The sequence below is a fragment of the Sebastes fasciatus genome, chromosome 3 (genome assembly GCF_043250625.1).
Source record: "Sebastes fasciatus isolate fSebFas1 chromosome 3, fSebFas1.pri, whole genome shotgun sequence".
Classification (NCBI taxonomy): Eukaryota; Metazoa; Chordata; class Actinopteri; order Perciformes; family Sebastidae; genus Sebastes; species Sebastes fasciatus.
In genome coordinates, this window is record NC_133797.1 from 33,562,904 (window position 1) to 33,582,758 (window position 19,855).

Genomic DNA, 19,855 nt, shown 5'->3' on the forward strand with positions numbered 1-19,855 from the left:
TCATGGAAATGTAGACGTTCAAACCTTTCATGAACCTGAGCACCTCTGGGACTTCTTGATTATATGTGTCCACGTTCATATTTGCTTTTAAGCCGGGCCACTACTGCTGGAGGTTTGTGCCAGTCAGTGAAATGACACTTAACAATCAGTGTAAAACTAATTTCAAAATAAAAACTACCCTACTACCAATCAGTTTTCATGTGATCCACCTGCGCTGGTATGACCTAACAACATGTTGTAATGCTATGTGTCCAATAGGGGGCAGGATTGAGATCCAAATTATGGTTTGAAAGATCCAAATTCTGCAATATTAATCTCAAATCTGGATCAAAACAATCTGATACCATAATATGTGATTAATTGATATAAAAAACAAACAAGTTTAGCCTGATACTGAAGCAGAAATAATGATAAGACACTTGATTTGAGGCTTCAAAAAAAAGTGCAGGTTCGGTTTGAAAGTATCACAGTAAACCATTGCTTTGCAAAAAGGTAAAATAAATGAAATGTGTCTTCATTTCTGTACATGGTTTTATGCACAGATGAGACCATTATCAAGAAAGTGAAGAGAAAGCGGAACAAGGATAAAGAACACTATCAGATCCTGTGTGGTGTTGACACACTGCTCCGTCATCAAATGATCTATTCAACAGGAAGGACAAATGCAGATGTACGTAAATGTGTTGCAGACACAGCAAAACACAACTTTAAATTTTTCCTCGGAAATTGTGTCATATCTGTTAACCTGAAACTGAGTGACCAGAAGAGTGACGTTGGTTTTCATCATGTCTCGACATATACGCTACAAATACCCATTAACAACAAACCGCCATTTCTGAAATATAATCTACAAAATCATTCACACGGTTCTCTTTTTTAATTCACAATGTGTTTTATTACATGGAAAAATCACATATCAGTTCATTCAGTGTTTAACAAACAGTATATGTTAATCATGAAAACACAAAAGTGAGTAAAGTCATTAAAAAAGTCTGGCCTGGCTGTAGTCCAGAGGCAGGTTTCATTTGGTCCTGATAACCTGGGTCAACAACATAAATTCACAGATAAACACAGAATCACAATTTTCACAGATTTATAAAAAACACAGTATATATACAAAACACAAAAACAAAAACAAAACAGTTCTCACAAGCTCCTATGTTAATTTTTTGTAAGGACATTTGTGTTATTTTCAATTTCCAGAAGAATCTTTCAAATTAAAAGCCTTTTAAATTTGAATAATGTTGTTTTTCTGTTTCCAAAAAGTCAATGATCTCTGTGTCAGAGAACCAAGATTAATCACACACTGTGCCAATGTTGATAAGGTGCCTAAGCTCTTAACTTTTTTTTTTGGTGGTGTCAGGACAAAGCTTTTGAGTACAGCTATGTGACCTGTACAGCATGTCTCAGACCAGAAATCACGTGTCTTATTTCTCTGAGGGCTGAACTGAAACCAAAAACCTCTCTGGGATTGTGAACCAACTATTGATTTGGCAGTGAAGTTGCAAACCGCTGCCAAAAGTTACATAATCCAAATTTCATTGAAGACAATTAGAGAAACACAAACATGTTTTGGGCCCCGCAAAATATTTTCCAATAGCAAGTACGTGACATGTGATGATCATGTGAGACGCGGAAGTTGCGACCAGCATTTATATAGTGCACTTTCAGTGGTTAGAAAAAGGATATGAAATTTGCTGGTGTTGAATGTTCTCATGCAGTGAGAGGTAACACTGGACTTAGTTAGTTAGACCAGTTGATTTTATTATTTGTCTTTAAGCAGGAAATAACCAAAGTATTCTCAAAGCAGGACAAACTTTGGAATAAAAGCTGGCAATATTCTATATATATTTTTTTGCTACAAATCGCATGAAAAGACAAAAACCATCAAAAAACAAATCCATACAACATAAGGCCTGATATAGCTTATTCCTCTGTGCCACAAAGCTCCATTGTAGTCTAAGGTTTACCCCAAGAACCTGGCACTGCCTACACTTCATTTTTTCCACACGTTGCAACATACTGCTCTGACTAATTTACCGCAGGAGAAACAACACAATGCACAATATAAATCAATCATTCAGTGTTACCTGCTGAGCTGAGTCAGACAGATTCTCACATATTCCATCTTGTTATCAATCTAGTGACGAGGAGATGGTCTAAACTGTCGGCCCACTCCTTAAATTTCGACATTTTGATTCCATCCCACCTGGTGCCATAAAGACTTACTAACGCAAAACAAATGCTTAATAATCTGGGACTGAAAACAGCTCGAAACAAATACACTATTTGTCAGCTAACATTACTGCCAAGCAGCTGAAATATAGAGTGATATTGTGGTTTTAGCTGACGTGTGTCGCCGCACTGTTTTGACCGATGCTCGTTCATGTCTATTTAGAGCGAGCACAAGCGCGAGCAACAGGACGCTGACTTTCGTTGACTTAACGGCCACATATGTCGTGGCGTAAGAGTTATAACTTTTAAAATTTTGAAATTTTGACATTTATATATAGTCATATTTGTTGAGCAGCAACAAGTTGCACATAACTTCCAATCATTGGTGAAAATGTCATGTCTATATTGTATTATCTCACGGAAATTTGCAACATTTCTGAAGAAAAATAATAACAATAATAATTAGGGCTGTCAATCTATAAAAATAATCGTGATCAATCCTAATAATTTCACATGTTCAAAATGTACCTTAAAGGAAGATTTGTCAAGTATTTAATACTCTTATCAACATGGGAGTGAGGAAATATGATAGCTTATGCAAATGTGTGTATATATTTACTCCTGGAAATCAATTAACAACACAAAACAATGACAAATATTGTCCAGAAACCCTCACAGGTACTGCATTTAGCATAAAAACATATGCTCAAATCATAACATGGCAAACTCAAGCCCAACAGGCAACAACAGCTGTCAGTGTGTCAGTGTGCTGACTTGACTATGACTTGCTCCAAAACTGCATGATCATCATAAAGTGGGCATGACTGTAAAGGGGAGACTCAAACCCATTTTCATTCACATATTTTGAGGTCAGAGGTCAAGAGACCCCTTTGAAAATGGCCATGACAGGTTTTCCTCATCAAAATTGTGTGCATCTTTGGAGCGTTATTTAGCCTCCTTCGCGACAACCTAGTATGACATGGTTGGTACCAATGGATTCCTTAGGTTTTTTTCTAGTTTCATATGATTCCAGTATCTTCACTCTGGTGGCTGAACTCAGCGTGCTACAAGCTCACAATTTGCGTTAATAATAAATCGACACAAAACAATATTCTGTAAAATCACACATGCACACACAAACGCAAACACAGATACATACATAACTTCCTATCCTAATAGCACGATTCAGCGTGTTCCTGGTAATGTTGATTTAATATGACAAGAGGAAGTGAGAAGCCAAGCTGCCAAAGGCTACTGTACAGTTACTGCGTGGGCGAAATGAAACAGAATTGTTCCTCCAACCACCAAAACATATCAGACATTCACTGACGTCCTAAATTCCCTATCAAGTTGGTTTTCGGTGGTGTCACACATTGCTCCTGGTGTGGTTGTCAGAGTTTTAAGTTCACGGGGCCTGAACACGACCCCCGGCCTTCTAGTTATCCGTCACTGATTCATAAATCAGTCGAGATCTTTCTTTAGATTTTGACTTGATTAAAAAGTGTTCAGTTAATAAGCTTTAGTGAACAAAGCCCTTAAAGTTCCTCTGAAAAATCACAGTAATACAAGTTATCCCTGGTTATAGACAGTTGTTTGCAATGGAGAAAAGTACAATGATATAGTGCAACAAGGAAGTGTTGATTTCAGAGGTTGCCAGTAATTCAGCATGTGACCTGCAGTGTCTCCTGCAGAGGAAGAGAGCTTTTAGATATCTGATCCTGTCTCGTAGCCAATACACACATAAAAAAAGAGGAGAAACTAATCTTTTCAATTGTTTGCTTGGAGCATTATAATTACCTCAGGCATGGTTGTCTCCTTTCTCCTGAAGTTCACCTGCAAAAAGATTTAATTTAAAAGCCTGATTTAAATCTTACAGAGTGCATTTGAAAACTGTAATAAAACAAAGCTCTATTAGTTAGACACAGCTGGTCAAAATATTGTAATTTACACATACCTTCCTCAACATCTGGCTCATATGTTGGGACCCCGCGATGGATTCCTGGAACAAATTAACAGATTTTTTTAGATTCTGTGGGTTACAATGGGTGGGTGTCAAACCATCACCATATTAAGCTTAAGTTTGTGACATGCAAGCATAGGCAGTGTCAGGTTAGATTCAAAAAGTGATTAGTAACCAAGCCCAGTTTCACACAAGCCATGAGAAAAGACTAAATCTATATCCAGCGTAGTTAAAAAATATCACTGTCCCAGTGAGCAGTTTACATATGCTGATAGTGTAGAGACAGTTAACATGTGCTCCAACTGGGTTAAGGAACAAGGCTCAAAACACAGCGGGAGTACATGCCTTAACAGGCTTTGGAATGAGATCAGAAACCTGTTTGTGGTGAGTGAGTTTGGTTTCATGTTGACTCAAAATATGCAGTCCAGGAGGCCACTCAGTCAATTATTAGCAGAAGGTTTTAAAAAAGATGTGTCTTTTAGATTCATTTTAGCCGACTAAACCACTCATTACTACAGAAGGTCTGTAGCAAATATTTAGTGTTTCAGGCAGGTAAAACTGGCTGATAGCAGTGCTTGAAATGGGTAGACGTTACAGGCACTTTGGTGCACCATGATTTTTTTCTTGCGCACCGGCACATCTCACTCACTCTATTCTTTTCTGTCCTTTCCATATCAGGTTCTCTGAGGTATATGATGAGATAATGATGAATCATAATAGCGCAGAGCCAGCATTTTTGCATAAGCCGTATGTAGAGAGCATCTGGACGAGCCGACACATGGCACGGCACGGCACGGCACGGCACGGCACGGCACGGCACGGCACGGCACGGCACGGCACGGCACGGCACGGCACGGCACGGCACGGCACGGCACGGCACGGGGGATGAGAACGAGGGTGCTGTAATTTATCGACACAATGTTCACGTCCTTTTTGTAAAATAATTAGCATTACTGTTCATCATAACTTTTTTTTTTTTTTAATTTGTGAACAAATAGAATTGATGTAACATTATTTAAAAGTGTTCTGAATTTGCTCATTTGATTTACAGAATATGATTTTACAGGGGAAACATTTCCAGAAGAATGAAATGTTCAGACGAAGGCTGTGATAAATAATAAATGAATAATCATTTAACTATAGCAAGTTTTATCTTTAAGCTTTTTGGGTGTTTGGCCTGTCTGGCTGGCTGGTGTTGATTTCAGGCATCCTATAATGTATTATAGAGCGATACTATAGGCTACAAATATCACAGGAAAGCACTTCAAGTATTAATACTATGAGTAAATATACAAACACATCACCTTAACCCTATAATATGGAATATTACTGGAGTATTATAGGCCAACTATAGGAGATGCATAGCCCACGTTTAATAATATAGCAATAAAATCACAGCTGATTATGACTGACTCAGTATAACACGCTTAAAGAAATAATGAATAAATAAATATGAGCAAGAGATTGCCGATACCGGCTGATACGCACGCTAACATGTGAATGAGGAGAGTACCGTCACTTATTTTAATTTCCACTTCAAGCACTGCTGATAGATAGAAAACAATAGATAGAACCTTTATTTGAACCTCTAAAGAGAGCCGAAGTTAGAACAAAAACAGCAACAACATGTCCAAAGATGGACGTACCCATAAGGGGTGCAGTGGAGAGCCTCCGGGCCACTGTCAAGAAAATGAGGAATGAAAATCAGATATCGACTTGTGCTTACGTAAACAATCTTCGTGAGACATTTTGTAGAACGCTGTCTAACGATGGAAAGTGTTTTTGCTCAACTGTTTTAGACTGACGAGAGGTTTGCAGTAGCTACACCTTGATCCAACACAATAAAAGAGTGTGTACTTTCCCATTGTTAATATATGGCTGCTTGCCAGGGGATTTACAGGTTTTTCCATCTCCACCTATTGTGGTGTAAACTTTCATCTATGGTATGGTTATTTCCTGTTAGCTCTTTATTGTTTACAGAAAGCCACTGACAAAATATCACATAACATTTGAGAATGTTAGTATTGAAATGTCACATAGCTATTGTATTTCGGTCACTGTAGATCAGCAATACTGCAAGTCACAGACTGTTTATCACAGTTTAAAGGAAGTATGAGGAGGAAGGATGATTACAGCAAGCAAAACCTCTCTCAGTGCACCTGCCTATTATTTTAAGACAGACTTGAAAAATTGTGAACCGTCCCTCCTGGAATATTTCAGTGAGGGAAATTGCAGCTCAACAATGTGTGCGATAAAGCAACAGTGGGTAGAATTGGAGCAAATCTAATTAAGAAAAGTTATTTTTTATAAAATGTAATAACTATATCCTGACAGTAGTGCATGAGACAGGTAATCTGAATAAAAATCGTGTGCCTCTGTGTCCTCCGTTGCTCCTAATGGCATCTGCAAGATTTCACAGACCGGAGGAAAACAACCAATCAGAGCTGAGCTGGAGCCTGCCGTTTCTGAGCAGCTGTCAATCACTCGCAAACTCCGATCAAACGGTCAAACTAGGCAGCGCTGATCAAATATGAATCAATATTCTGTTACTGTAATGCCTATATGTAATGTTCTTGCCTCAAATGTTTCAGAAACATCTTGTAGTGTACTGTTTAGCTGTAAAATGAGGAAATACCAAGCACCGCCCACACGCTGGAGCAAACCTTCTCATTTTACAGCTAAACAGTACACTACAAGATGTTTCTAAAAACATTTGAGGTGAGGAATAGGCATTACAGTAACAGAATATTGATTCATATTTGATCAGTGTTGCAGAGTTTGACCGTTTGATCGGAGTTTGCGAGACTCTCTGAAATGACCTGTGATTAGCCGAAATCTCCCGTCACGATTTTTTAAGGTCTGAAAACAGAGCCATGAGGAAGTGCAGAAGTCTAGCAGAACACTTGAATTACAATGTGCTGAAAGGTTGTTATGGAATTTTTGCCGAATGATGCCAAAAACATTTTGCCTACTGCAGGTTTAATGAGAGGTCTTCCATAATGTTGCACTACATTACATACATTTGGCAGAAGCTTTTGTTCAAAGCGACTCCAATATTTTCATTTAAGTCCACAAGATGTCAATAAAAACTGTGAGTGTATTTGTTTTTTGGTGACTGTGTAGTCTGAAATGGTGAATGTGAGCGAAATCTCGTTCCTTAGAGGAAGAAGGAAATACTACATTAAACTAGCAACATTTGTTAATCTTCTTTGTACCTTTTATATGTGTATTAGTCAATAATCAAAAAGATAGTTATTGGTTCATTTTGACCAACAGCCAAAGGAGGGCCTGTGTAGGTACTCACGTTGAGATCGCCTTCTATAATACCACAGCATCACGATCAGCAACCCTACGATCAGCGATCCGATGACCACCGCAGGAGCGGCTATTTTGGTGGCTGAATCCACCTCTTTCCGGCTGCCCAATCCTGGATAAACAAATTGAATGACAAAGATTTAATGCTATCACGTCATTACCAAAAAAAAGTAAAGATGCAAGTTGTTAAAATGAGGCATGCATGGCCTGGTGGGAAGTCCCCCCTGAAATACTTTAGCAACATACATCACTTTCACTTTTACTCCCAGAGGGGTCGGCAAAAGTTGGACATCAAAAATGTCCTCTTGCTGTAGTGGCAGCTGTGAGAGCTTCAATAACAGCTCAGCTACACACACATGACACATGAAGCATGACCCAGTCTTATCAGGCCTGCATGCATAGTTTTCTTTCTTTGTGAGGAGCATTGTTTTGAAGTTTTGGGAAAGATTTCAGGTCAGATTTAAGCCAAGTTCTTACTAGAAGACTTTCAACGTCGTCAGATCACAGTGCTGTTCACACTACACAACTTGCTTTCTTGTAATCGGGAGTCTTTAAGTCGTCGTGGTTTTCACACTACGTGACTGACCAGCGACAGTGACCAACAAGCTCCTTAAAGGTACAGTGTGTAGGATTTGGGGGCATCTAGTGGTGTGGTTGCAAATGGCAACCAGCTGAGAACCCCTCCGCTCACTCCTCCCTTTCCATACTGCAGTAACGTGAGCCGCCAAGTGCAAAACCATCGTAGCGGCGTTCGCCTCGCTCAGAGGCCATCCTTACTATAATAATTCCAGCAACGGAAGTCAGACGGTGGCTGGCGGTACCACAGTTTTGCACTCTGCGGCTCATGTGTCGGAGAACTACGGTGGCTTTCAGGTAACGTAAAAATGCAAAAGGCTCTCTCTAGAGCCAGTGTTTGGTTTGTCCGTTCTGGGCTACTGTAGGAACATGGCAGAGCAACATGACGGACTCCGTGAAGAGGACCTTCTCCCTATATAGATATGAAGGGCTCATTCTAAGCTAATGAAAACACAACGATTCTTAGTTTCAGGTGATTGTACACTAATGAAAACATAGTTCCATTTCTGCTAATCTGATGATCCCCTGAAATGTTACACACTGTTCCTTTAAGACTACAGCCTTCACTCTCTGGTTTCTGTCGAAAGATTCAGCCCTCTACAACCTTCCATGCCAACACAAAACATGCACTACCGTAGGCTCAAATTCCTCTGAGTTGCACAATCCTAAACAAGGGTCTGTTTATGTAACTGTAGTGACATGCCTTGCTTCAGATTTCAGGTAAAGCATGACCTCACATGTAACAGTGGCTGAAATTACTGTATGACATTTCACTGTGTGAAGCAAATACCTGCAGCTTCTTGTGGGGGCAGTACTACAACCTCTTCATCCTCTTTGCCTCCACTGGCATTGAACACTCTGCAGGTGTATTTGGAGCCCATGGATCGATGCTCCAAAGTCAGATTGCTTGAGAGGTGAAACAGACCATTTTCTGTCCGCTTCGCCTCCGTTTGAGAGTTTTTTGGTTTGTTGTCCTCATCAAACCAGCGAAGTTCGCCTTTTGGGTAGCCACCTTTGGAGTCACACGTCAGGGTAACGTTTGTATTGGAAGTTTTGTCCTCAGGGTTGTAGCGTAGGGTTGGTTTGTTGTATTTGGCTGCAAAAAGTAAACGGAAAACAAACCTGGTCATTAAGCTGAATATTGCTCCATGACGTCAATCAAATGACACCAATAAAGTATCATCAAATGATTTGACCATTATACTTGAAGTGTACAATATGTGGAAAGCAAGACAAACAATGAAGGAACTTGCTCCTAGAACAGGCATATCTGGATGTGATTATTTGTAACAATGATACTGAAAGTAAGTAAAGACAGAAAGGGAAATACCAATCTGAGAGGCCAGGAAAGTCCCCTGGATCTCTAAACAAATAATCTTCACTTCATTAAGGCAACAATTAAATCTTTTTAAAGACCATTTTCTGTTTGTAACTAGAACACATTAACGTTTACAGAAACAACTTTACTCAACGAAAATTAACCACGGCTCACCTGTGACTTTAAGGCTGATGCTGCTCGAGCCATCACCTCTGTCTGTTATCACCATGCATGTATAATCTCCCTGGTGCTCTACTGCAGTGTTGGTGATGAGCAGCGAGACGTTCATGTTTCTGACATTCCAGGACGGCTCAGCAAACGAATAGCCTGGCTCCGACTTAGGTAGTCCTCTGTTAAAAACCAGTAAGGGTCTTTGGTCTTTTTGGTCTTTCTTCTTCCAAGTGACCACCCGGATTTCTACATCGTTTTGTAGGGTTTTGACGACACACTCCAGCAGTGTCTGCTGGCCGTACTGTCCCACCTTTTCATCCTTGCATTCCACATTTATAAAAGCTGTAGAAGAAAATATTTTTAAAAAGGGATGAGAAGTCAGTAGCATGCAGCATTTCACACTTAACATTCTCCGATTATAGCAGAATTTACCTGCTTCTGCATTTCCTGTGCTGACATAGATGTAGACAGTGAGAATAAGGAGGATACCAATTGAGGCCATGTTCATTTATCTGAAATGACAAAAAAAACAATTCTTAATGTGGGGATCAGATAAAATGTAACACATGTTTTAACTCGCAGAAGATCCATTTCTGAGAATTGAAATGCTGGGTGCAAAGGGTAGTCAAGTACACCGTGTACACTAGGGCTGCACAATTTTGAAAAAATATTGCAATTGCGATATGTTTTGCGATATTACAGGGGATGATCATTTTTAAATATTTTCTTTCTCATTTTCATTGAAAAACATATTAAAATGATTATGGTGTTATTTTTGCAGGGATCTGTACCAAACAAAGAAGTTTTCTATAAGTTTGTAGAATATGATGTGTAGGCCAGGACATCTCTGCAGCACGACAATATTTAATTTAAAATGGTATTTTGACACATATTTCGCCTTTAACAAATATTGCGCCTCCTAAAATTGTATTAATTGTGCAGCGAAGGGCACTTTTGGTATTCTTGTGGCCAGAGGAGCACAGCACCACCTGGATATGTGATAGGATTATTAGGACATATCTATTATTATGCATTAGAGGTCAGCATGTTAGAGGCTGGTGAAAGGCAGCACTCTCCCCACCAACACGCTTTGACAGTTTGTGAATTGAATTCCAAGATATTCAGTTTACTGTCGTAGAGGAGTAAAGAAACCAGAAAATATTCACATTTAAGAAGCTGCAATTAGAAATCTGTTTTTTCTTAAATAAATTACTCAAACAGATTAAACGATTATCAAAATTATTTGTGATTAGTTTACTAGTTGACAACTAATCAATAAATCGTTGCAGTTCTAATTAAATATCCAATCTGGTGTTTTGCTGGCTGTATATTTTGTACATTTTCTTTTTTCTTTATTATTCTGTAATTATTAAAAATTATTATCTCTGGCCACATCACTATAAAATGTAACCAACAACCATGGTGTTCCAGGTGATACTGTAAATTGTACTGCAAAAACTAAGACAGTGTGTAGTGCAAGCGTGTTTTACAACTGTGTTGTGCTGGTTGGACAAGATTACTGGTTTTACAATGCATGTCTCCCTGCAGATGGAACCCATAACTAAACTGCCACCCTCATATATGACTGTGTGTGGCCTCCAGCTGCTGTGTTGTGGCAGATGCTGTTAAGATACAGAATAATATTTTTTGTTTTCATTTTTGTTCTGACACAATCAGATTTTTTTCCTGTGCAATATCAAATGTCTTGAAAGTATGATACAAGTAAAACAAAGTATTGAAAGTGGTGTAAACAGGATACGGGTGTGTTGCAAGTTGTCTGTTTTCCCGTGGTTTGTAGTGATGCATTTTGGATTGTTCTCTGTGTGAAAATAAACTGAACTAAGGGGAAAACGCTCCACGTTTACAAACTCATCAACTGATTTGGACCAAAGCAAACGATCAATGGGTGTGAAAATGCCCTAAAACATGAACCTTCAGAGGGAAAGCGTAGATGAGCAATTTCCCACGGCATTATTATTATTATTATCATTATCATCATTAACAAAACTAGTCATAGGTCAACTGAGTTTCACACCACCTTGGCTAAACCATTTCCTGGGGGAAAACCCAGCGACGGTATGCCCGAACAAAAATAGAGACTGTAACCTTTTCATGTCAATAGTTTCCCCTGTGACGTAATTAACTCATATTTATTTTTTTAAACTGTCAAGATTCATTCAGGTGATTTACAGAATGATGACTAAAAAGAAAACAAAGTTAACAATAGTCTCATGGGTGTTTGTTTGTCTGAAAGCACTTATTTCCATTGGACCACGATCAATGACACAAATTAGTGAATGCACAAAGAACAATTTGCAGCTAATCATCCATCACAATGACTTGTTCTTTTCTAAACCCAGGGGAACACAAACAGCTTTTAGACACTAGATCTTGCATGGAGGACAACCCAATACTCAAACTGATACTGAAAGTGGCAATAGACAACTTTTTTTGCCTTAACTTAGATAAATATTGATCGCACAGTGTAATCTCTATAGAATAATGACACCATCTGCGATTGGACTGGTTTTCACTATGCAGTTCTGTCTGCACACCGGGTCTCAATGTCCCGGGGGAAATGAAGGCTTGAGGGCCGCCACTGCAAAAATGTCTATAAATGGAAAACTGGGTTGTTTTACTCCGCCTTTATCATAGCACTGGGATCTGGGGTTTGTAGTTCCAATTGGATTAAGATTGTATTTTGGACAGCAGACTAGCTGCCAGTAGTAGCAAGAAATCGAACCAGGAGCTACAGGGAAGGAAGCCAGGACCAGCCGGACAAAAACATCTACGTTTATTTCTGGAACAAAGGAAACAAACATATATAATTCATTGTCCATTTGATAATCCAAACAAAGAACATATTTTCTTGTGGTGGCCTTTCAAAAATGAGCAGCGGTGAAACTTACCTATATTCTGTTATATTCGATGCGGTCGTCTTTGCGACAGGGTCGTGTCTAGAAGGTAACCCATAATTTGGGAAACTCTCGTGAGATGGTTAAGGTTAGGCACTGACCTCTAATAGTTAAGGTTAGGCACTGACCTCTAATAGTTAAGGTTAGGAACTGACCTCTAATAGTTAAGGTTAGGCATTGACCTCTAATACTTGAGGTTAGGCATTGACCTCTAATAGTTAAGGTTAGGATGGGTTGACGGGCAGCGAGTCTCGCGAGAGTTTTTGCAACCAAAATTGTGCAAAGCTGACTTGTGTTTTAGCTGCGCTGACTGCTGAACCCTTGTGCTCTCGTCTGGTTTCCTTATACCATCAAGCCAACTGGAAAGATTCTCATCATTTGAGCTCTATCTCTAAGTCTCTGTTTTCATTTTTGTTCTCCTTTGTAACTTGACATTACCATGCCTACCGGGTGAAAACAATAAATAGGCTAGATACCTCGCACGCATGTGTCTTTTTGTTCGAGAGAGGGTGAATTACCCTCACATGGCAGACACAAAGCACCGGAAAAACATACAAACTGGGGCTGTAATGCTGCATGAAATGTAAGTGGAAAGAAGTGAAAGGAGTGAGAATGATGTCCATAACTTGATCTGATGCTGAGTTATGTACTAATTCAGTTTTGTTTTATTTATGTTTGAAGGCCTGTGTCTTGCCTCAGTGTTTACATCAGTATAATCTAATTTCTTTGGGGTTGTTGTTTATGACCACCCAGTTCCGTGGATGTCTAAACAGGACTGGGTACAGCGTTGGATGCGGGCTCCTGTTCATTTCTATAAAAGTTGCTCAGTGGCGCGTGAAGCCAAAATGGCTCTGCTGCGGAGTATTTGCACAGCATACTATTAGTTCAAAAACAATTCACCTTTGCACAACCTTTGTATTCTGCTACACTATGAAAGAGTGAAACAAAAGTCTCAGGCTACGTCATGAAATACAGCCAATAATCTATAACATGTGTTTCCCTAAACAGAGACAGATTTAGCTAGAAAGATTTGTCAGGTCAGTTTAGAAGCTGCAACATACAGTTTTTACCAAAAGGGACTGCAGTTAAGCAGCAAGAGGAAGCAAAGTCTCCAGAGAATACATTGTTCTCTGTGTGTATAAATTTACGAGGCATTAAACAGTCTCTGAGAAGAAATTCCCCCTTTTTATTGCAACGCTTGTACCTTGAGTGGATTTAAAAAAGAAAGAAAAAGAACGGTGCACAAACAGAAAATAGAAAGTGAAAAGTAGATGCGATCCTAAGTTAAGACATTTGATCACTCATTACTACATGTCTAATCACTTTTGTAAATCTGTTTCGACGTGGAACTTTTAAATGATTCCGGCTCTGCAGCTATAATCCATTTTGACTTTTGTTTGTACCGTCTGTATTTAATTTCTTGAGAATGTGGCAACAATAAGATCTTATCAACGCCTTCTCGTCTAAAATGTTTGTTCACTGGCTATATATAATCTCAAGGAGGTTGGTGATTGTGGGTGCTGGTTAAACCATGGCGCCGCAGTGCACGGTACCTTGTTTGTCACATAAACATGTATCTAAATGTAGGCAAGTTTGCTTCTGTTGTTTCTAGAAGTTGCTCATATTGTAACTGGCGGTCTAACATGAGGCCGGGACTCATTCAGGAACCTGTTTGATCAGTTTCCCACTGACTTTCACAGTGTTTGTGTTTACTTGCACTTGAAACGTCACTTTGTCCCACACATCAAGATAGACTAGTCATACTGAAAGAGAAAGTCAAAAAGATCAAGTCCACTCAAAAGATTTATATCAAAACAGTTAGTTTAAGAGTTGCCAGATGTTAGGCAATATCCTCTTTACTTGAAAGAGCTAGAAAACAAATATCTGTGATGACCCCTATGCTCTTTTTTGTTCCCTTTCAGAAAGTAAAGTGTTGGACTCGTGGTTTGTTGCTCACTCAGTCTCTCTAATCCTGCAATGAAATCTTGGTGTGGTTGTGTTTTTTGGCATCTTGGCATTCCTGTCTACGCCATTTTATCCAGGCAGCCTCCGTACTACAGATGATACTTGTTGCCACACTCCACTGCCATTTTGTAACTATTTTGCTTACTTTCCTTCAGTTTATTTTGATCACATGTGTAATCTCCCACCTTTTGCCTTGAGCCTTGATTCAGTTCATGACACAGTTATCATTTAGGGCAGTGGTTCTCAACCTGGGGTCCGGGGGGGCGCCAAAGGTCACAGGGGGTGGCCCAGGATTTGTCTGAGGTTGTCAAAATTAGATTTGCTCATGTATAACTAAAATCCTAATAACACACTTACTGGATAATTTATACAAAAGTCTGTATATAAAACTATTTAAAAACATATTTTTTTGCTACGTAGTAGCCCAAACTAACTAAATATTCTGCTTCAAACCATATTTGTTGGCGTTTAGCCTTTCAAAAACAACATTTTGTTGTTTTTGCACACAAAGGGAGGCTCTCACTTGAATTTACAGGGCGGCGTAGCAGTAATCTAACATCACCATAAATTACATCTAATTAACCACAATAACAAAATCATTATTTTGGCTTTAGCACTATCATAGTGAATTAATCAAGCCATATTATGCATCTGCTTTCACTTGGCGAATCTGTCAGGACGTTATTACTTTATTTATGTTGACGAAACTGATGAGTTATGCTAATTAAAGAAAATGTATTTAATAGCTCATTTAACCACTGATTTAGAGTACGGCTTGATCGGCCACATGATCGAAAACAGAAAACAAGTTTTGATTTTCCATTTGAAATGGTCATTATTACGCCAACACAAAAGGGCAGGCACAGCGCCGCTTCCCTGAGCAACTTGTGTTTGTGGGCACGATTGGGAATTCAAAAAAACAAATATGAAGTTCACACTCATTCACATAGGCTACGAGCTACAGTCTGGATAATCAGTCACAAGGTGAGGCAAAATACAAGAAGATTTAAAACATAAGTGAATTCCTGTAGGATAATCGAGTCACTGCAGCTGTGTGGTGGAGGATGCCTGTCTGAATCACTTCACAATGGAGAAACATCTGCACTCCCCACGCAACCACGCCAGGATTTAATCTACGAGTTTCTACGCTGATTGCAACACACTGAACATATAAAGCACATCCTGCTTAAACACCAACTGAGACTAAAGGTCAATCCAACCCTGGAGTTACACACACCGTCATGTGGGACAGGTCACAGCACATAGTGGTTGTGGTTTTAATAACAGTGACATTCAGTGGTACGAGTTCTATCGTAATTCTTTTCTCCATTTAACCCTCTGAGGTCTGAGTCATTTTTCCCTATAACTGGGGCCTCGACTCAATAATATATAAGCGTATGTGTGTGTATAAGTACAGTACTGTATATAAGTTCAGTACTGTACAGCACAAGCAAGTAATTGATATAATTTTTTCAGCACAACATGGGAAATTTGAATATGTAAGTATGTAAATATTTTGCCTTTATGTAGCTCACTACAGTTCAGATAACTATCTTGATTCATCTATTTACTCTCTGAAGGTTACTTCCGTGTTGCAGTAGATTTCTAAATGCTCAGCATTGTAAATTGGCAATACATCCTTTTTATAACCGTCATTGGCGCAGTGCTTTATGCACGATTCACCACCCAATATCATAGCTCGTGTTTGGAGAGGAGAGAGTCAACATGCCGACAATAATGTTAAAGAGTTATTTGCGTAGTCGGCATTATCGGATTATCGCTTGTATTATTTTCCGAAAATAACATTGTTTCCTTGACTGATTACCAAGCCTCTGGATGGATTATAAGAACAAGTGATGGTAGTGACAGAGATATTATTAAACGTGTGAAGCGAGTGCTTTTGCAATCACGGGCGAAGGTCGCGACCCAAGAGGCTTAAGGCTTCCTGTATAAAGTGTTTGAATGTCCTTACGGCCTCTTCCTCAAGAGCTCTTGAAGCTTAACATCTGCGAGGTCAATGAGCCGTGCTGTTGTGGAAGGCTGACAGTTGACACTGTGGCCCGATTCATACTGACATTTGACAGCTTCAAAATCCACTAACTATATATTGGCTGATGTTGTGTTTTTCCGACATGTCAAATAGACTTTATAAGACTATTAAGAGTATGACAAATACCCCCAATATTCTTTTAATGAAATTCGCTTAAAGCTGCAGTTAGTAACTTTGAGGAATGTTTTAAAGTCAGCAAAGATTAAACATCTATCAACATGTCAGTCAGTCAGTCCTCCCTTTCATTGTGATGCCAATGTGAAACTTTCACTCTGTCTACAATCGCACAGTCAAATGAAAACCTAGAATGATCATCACTCAGTAGCTTTCACACAGCTTACGTCACTCATTTCAACTCCCCCAGTGAGGTTGCCAATATAAAGGCTGACTAGCTCGTTACATCACCTACACAACTTCCTTCTTTCTAACTGATACTACACGCACACAAATGGCGGAGGACAGAAAGTATGTTTGCATAAACGCATGCCAAGTTTGCTCTTTGCAATTGCTCTTTTACTATGCTGCCTTCATGCCAGAAATATTGCAATTAAAGTTGAGGTAGGCGAGATTGGAGCAAATATGAATAAAAAAAGTTATTTTGATAAAACAGTAGGACATGAAACAGGTAACCTGAAAAAAATAATGTGCCTCTGTGTGCTCCGTTGCTCCTAAACGGCATCTGTAAGATTTCTCTCAGATCACTTGAATTACGAAATGCTGAAAGGTTGTTATGTAACTTTTGCCAAACAATGCCAAAAATATTCTGCCTACTGCAGGTTTAATTTTGAAGAAAAAAAGTCAAAATTATCTGATTCCAGCTTCTTAAATGTGAATATTTTCTTTTTTTTTTTACTCCTCTATGACAGTAAACTGCATATCTTTGAGCTGTGGACTAAACAAGACATTTGAGGACGTCACATTGGGCTTTGGTCAACATTTTTCACCCACTGATGCCAAAAATATACTGCCTACTGCAGGTTTAAGAGGTAAACCCAGATTAACCACTTTTTTATTCTGTGCTTAGGCCCTCATAATTAACATGCTTGGAATACAGTATATTCTATGTCTAATTGTAGAAGAAACCAACATATTTTCCCAGAACAGTTGAGCTGACTATCCCATGAATCAGAGGTGGAAAATATGCTCTTTTTATGGTGTGATTCATTCCCTTGTCTAAAATGTTTTAACAGCAATCTGATGAAGTTTTGTTTAGGGCTGCAACAATTAATTGATTAGTAGTTAATCTATTAAAGCAGCAGTGGGTAGAAATGGAGCAAATATGATTAAAAAAGTTATTTTTCTTAAATGGTCACTATATCCTGACAGTAGTGCATGAGACAGGTAATCTGAAAAAAATCATGTGCCTCTGTGTCCTCCGCTGCTCCTAATGGCATCTGCAAGATTTCACAGACCGGAGAAATCAACCAATCAGAGCTGAGCTGCAGTCTGCCGTCTCTGAGCAGCTGTCAATCACTCGCAAACCCCGATTAAACGGTCAAACTAGGCAGCACTGATCAAATATGAATCAATATTATCTTCCTGTAATGCCTATTTCTGCCTAAAATGTTTTCAGAAACATCTTGTAGTGTACTGTTTAGCTGTAAAATGAGAAAGTTTGTGATCTGTTGAGGAAATATCAAGCACCGCCCACCAGTCGGAGCACAGCCAATAGGAACGCTCTCTCTGAAATGACCTGTGATTGGCTAATCTTATCTTTGTAAGGTGTTTTTATCTTTGTAAGGTGTCTTTGGGTTTCTTGAAAGACACCACCAAATAAAATATATTATTATTATTATTACTATTATTATTATTATTATTAATAATAATTAAGTCCCCTGTAGATTTTTTAAAGCCTGAAAACAGAGCCTTGAGGAGGTGCAGAAGTCTAGTTTTCTCTCAGAACACTTGAATTACAATATGCTGAAAGGTTATTATGTAATTTTTGCCTAACGATGCCAAAAATATTCTGCCTACTGCAGGTTTAATTTTTTTAAAGGTAAAAAAACAAAACAATTTCAGTATTTTTTTGTTTTAATTCTCTCATTCCAGCTTCTTAACTGTGACTATTTTCTGGTTTCTTTCCTCCTCTATGACAGTAAACTGAATATATTTGAGCTGTGGACAAAACAAGACATTTGAAGACGTCACCTGATCAACATTTTTCAGCATTTTCTGACATTTATAGACCAAACAACAAATTGATTAATCAAGAAAATAATCGACAGATTAACTGACAATGAAAATAATCTGCAGTTGCAGAACCTACAGTTTTGTTGCATCGGGGTGCATGCTGCTACACAAACTTAACATTTACTTTTACTGTATTGTTATGGCAAAACGACATGCCTACAATGATTAATGATTTACAAGAAGTAAAAAACAACAAGAGCACCACCACTATCTGTGGATTTAGGGTATCATATCAGGACTGTACATCCTGCAGCCCAAACTGAGCTGACTCAAGGGATTTCTTCATACTTTGTGGAAATCATAACACAATAAGCAACTGGTTGATTGCTCATAGGTTGCATATTTGCCAATTCTTAGTGTTGGCAAAAGCATGTGATCAGTTAATAAACCAGTCATGGCGCTTTAGCTGTGGATCCCAATAACATGTCTGTTCCTTTTTTTATATTCTTTAAGAAGAAGCACTGTCAACACTTCATAACTGCCACCACTTGTTGAGATTTTAGATGTAAAAACAACCTTGTACGTGAGCCGGAGTGTTAAGTATACAAGACGTGCAGCTAATGAATAGACTGAGTCCAGTCATTTCCCTGTAGAGACAGTGACTAAACAATTCACCAATTACAGACACATACTTCTACTGTTGCTTCAGTAACATAGAAATACAACACTTAACAGACAAACCACCATTTATTAAACTGTGAAATGTAGGTTAATTTATAGCTACCGTGTGTCTGCTGCTACCTCACTAACTTAATGTACACACACACACCGTATATGGTGGTTTTCCTATGTGACAAACCACGCTGCCAATGTCATGTTAAACTCACCAGACACGCTCCTCTTCAAGGCGACGTCTCTTGTTAGTGGAACATTGGTCGGACTGCCTACTCGACACAGAGACATCCAGTCTTGTTGCCCTGGTTCATCTTACTTTCACTTTCAGAATGAGGAAGCTATGCTTGGTTGTTCGACCGCATGCCAGACCAAAAATATCACGGGAGGTTGGACTGAGTCCAAGGTCCACCCAGAGCCAAGAAGACATGCAATGAGGACTCAGCACAGACAGACACACAGCTAGGGCATTTACTGTAATAGGCTCATTGATAAGGAAATGAATGAGAAAATGTTTTTTGAAAAACACGTTTGCCCACTACAGGCTACTCTTATTGTTATCCGCATGGCATTAAATACTATAATTGCAACGTTTGCACCAATCATAC

General features: G+C 39.0%; 1 protein-coding gene across 4 annotated transcripts; it reads right to left on the reverse strand.

Annotated features, from left to right (window-relative positions):
• Positions 1 to 872: 872 nt before the first annotated feature.
• On the reverse strand, positions 873 to 19,596 carry LOC141764845 (tyrosine-protein kinase-like otk). 4 transcript variants are annotated; one of them, XM_074630489.1, is made up of 9 exons: positions 19,463 to 19,596; positions 9,948 to 10,027; positions 9,519 to 9,857; positions 8,817 to 9,122; positions 7,440 to 7,562; positions 5,782 to 5,814; positions 4,130 to 4,174; positions 3,973 to 4,008; positions 3,723 to 3,860 (listed from the first exon to the last, which is right to left on the reverse strand). In XM_074630489.1, the coding sequence occupies exons 2-8, from the start codon at positions 10,021 to 10,023 to the stop codon at positions 3,974 to 3,976; spliced, it is 957 nt and encodes a 318-aa protein (XP_074486590.1). In that variant the 5' UTR covers positions 10,024 to 10,027; positions 19,463 to 19,596; the 3' UTR covers positions 3,723 to 3,860; position 3,973. The 4 variants fall into 4 exon arrangements, with proteins under 4 accessions (XP_074486589.1, XP_074486591.1, XP_074486590.1 ...); XM_074630488.1 differs by having other exon boundaries at positions 873 to 4,008; XM_074630491.1 differs by lacking the exon at positions 5,782 to 5,814.
• Positions 19,597 to 19,855: the final 259 nt, after the last annotated feature.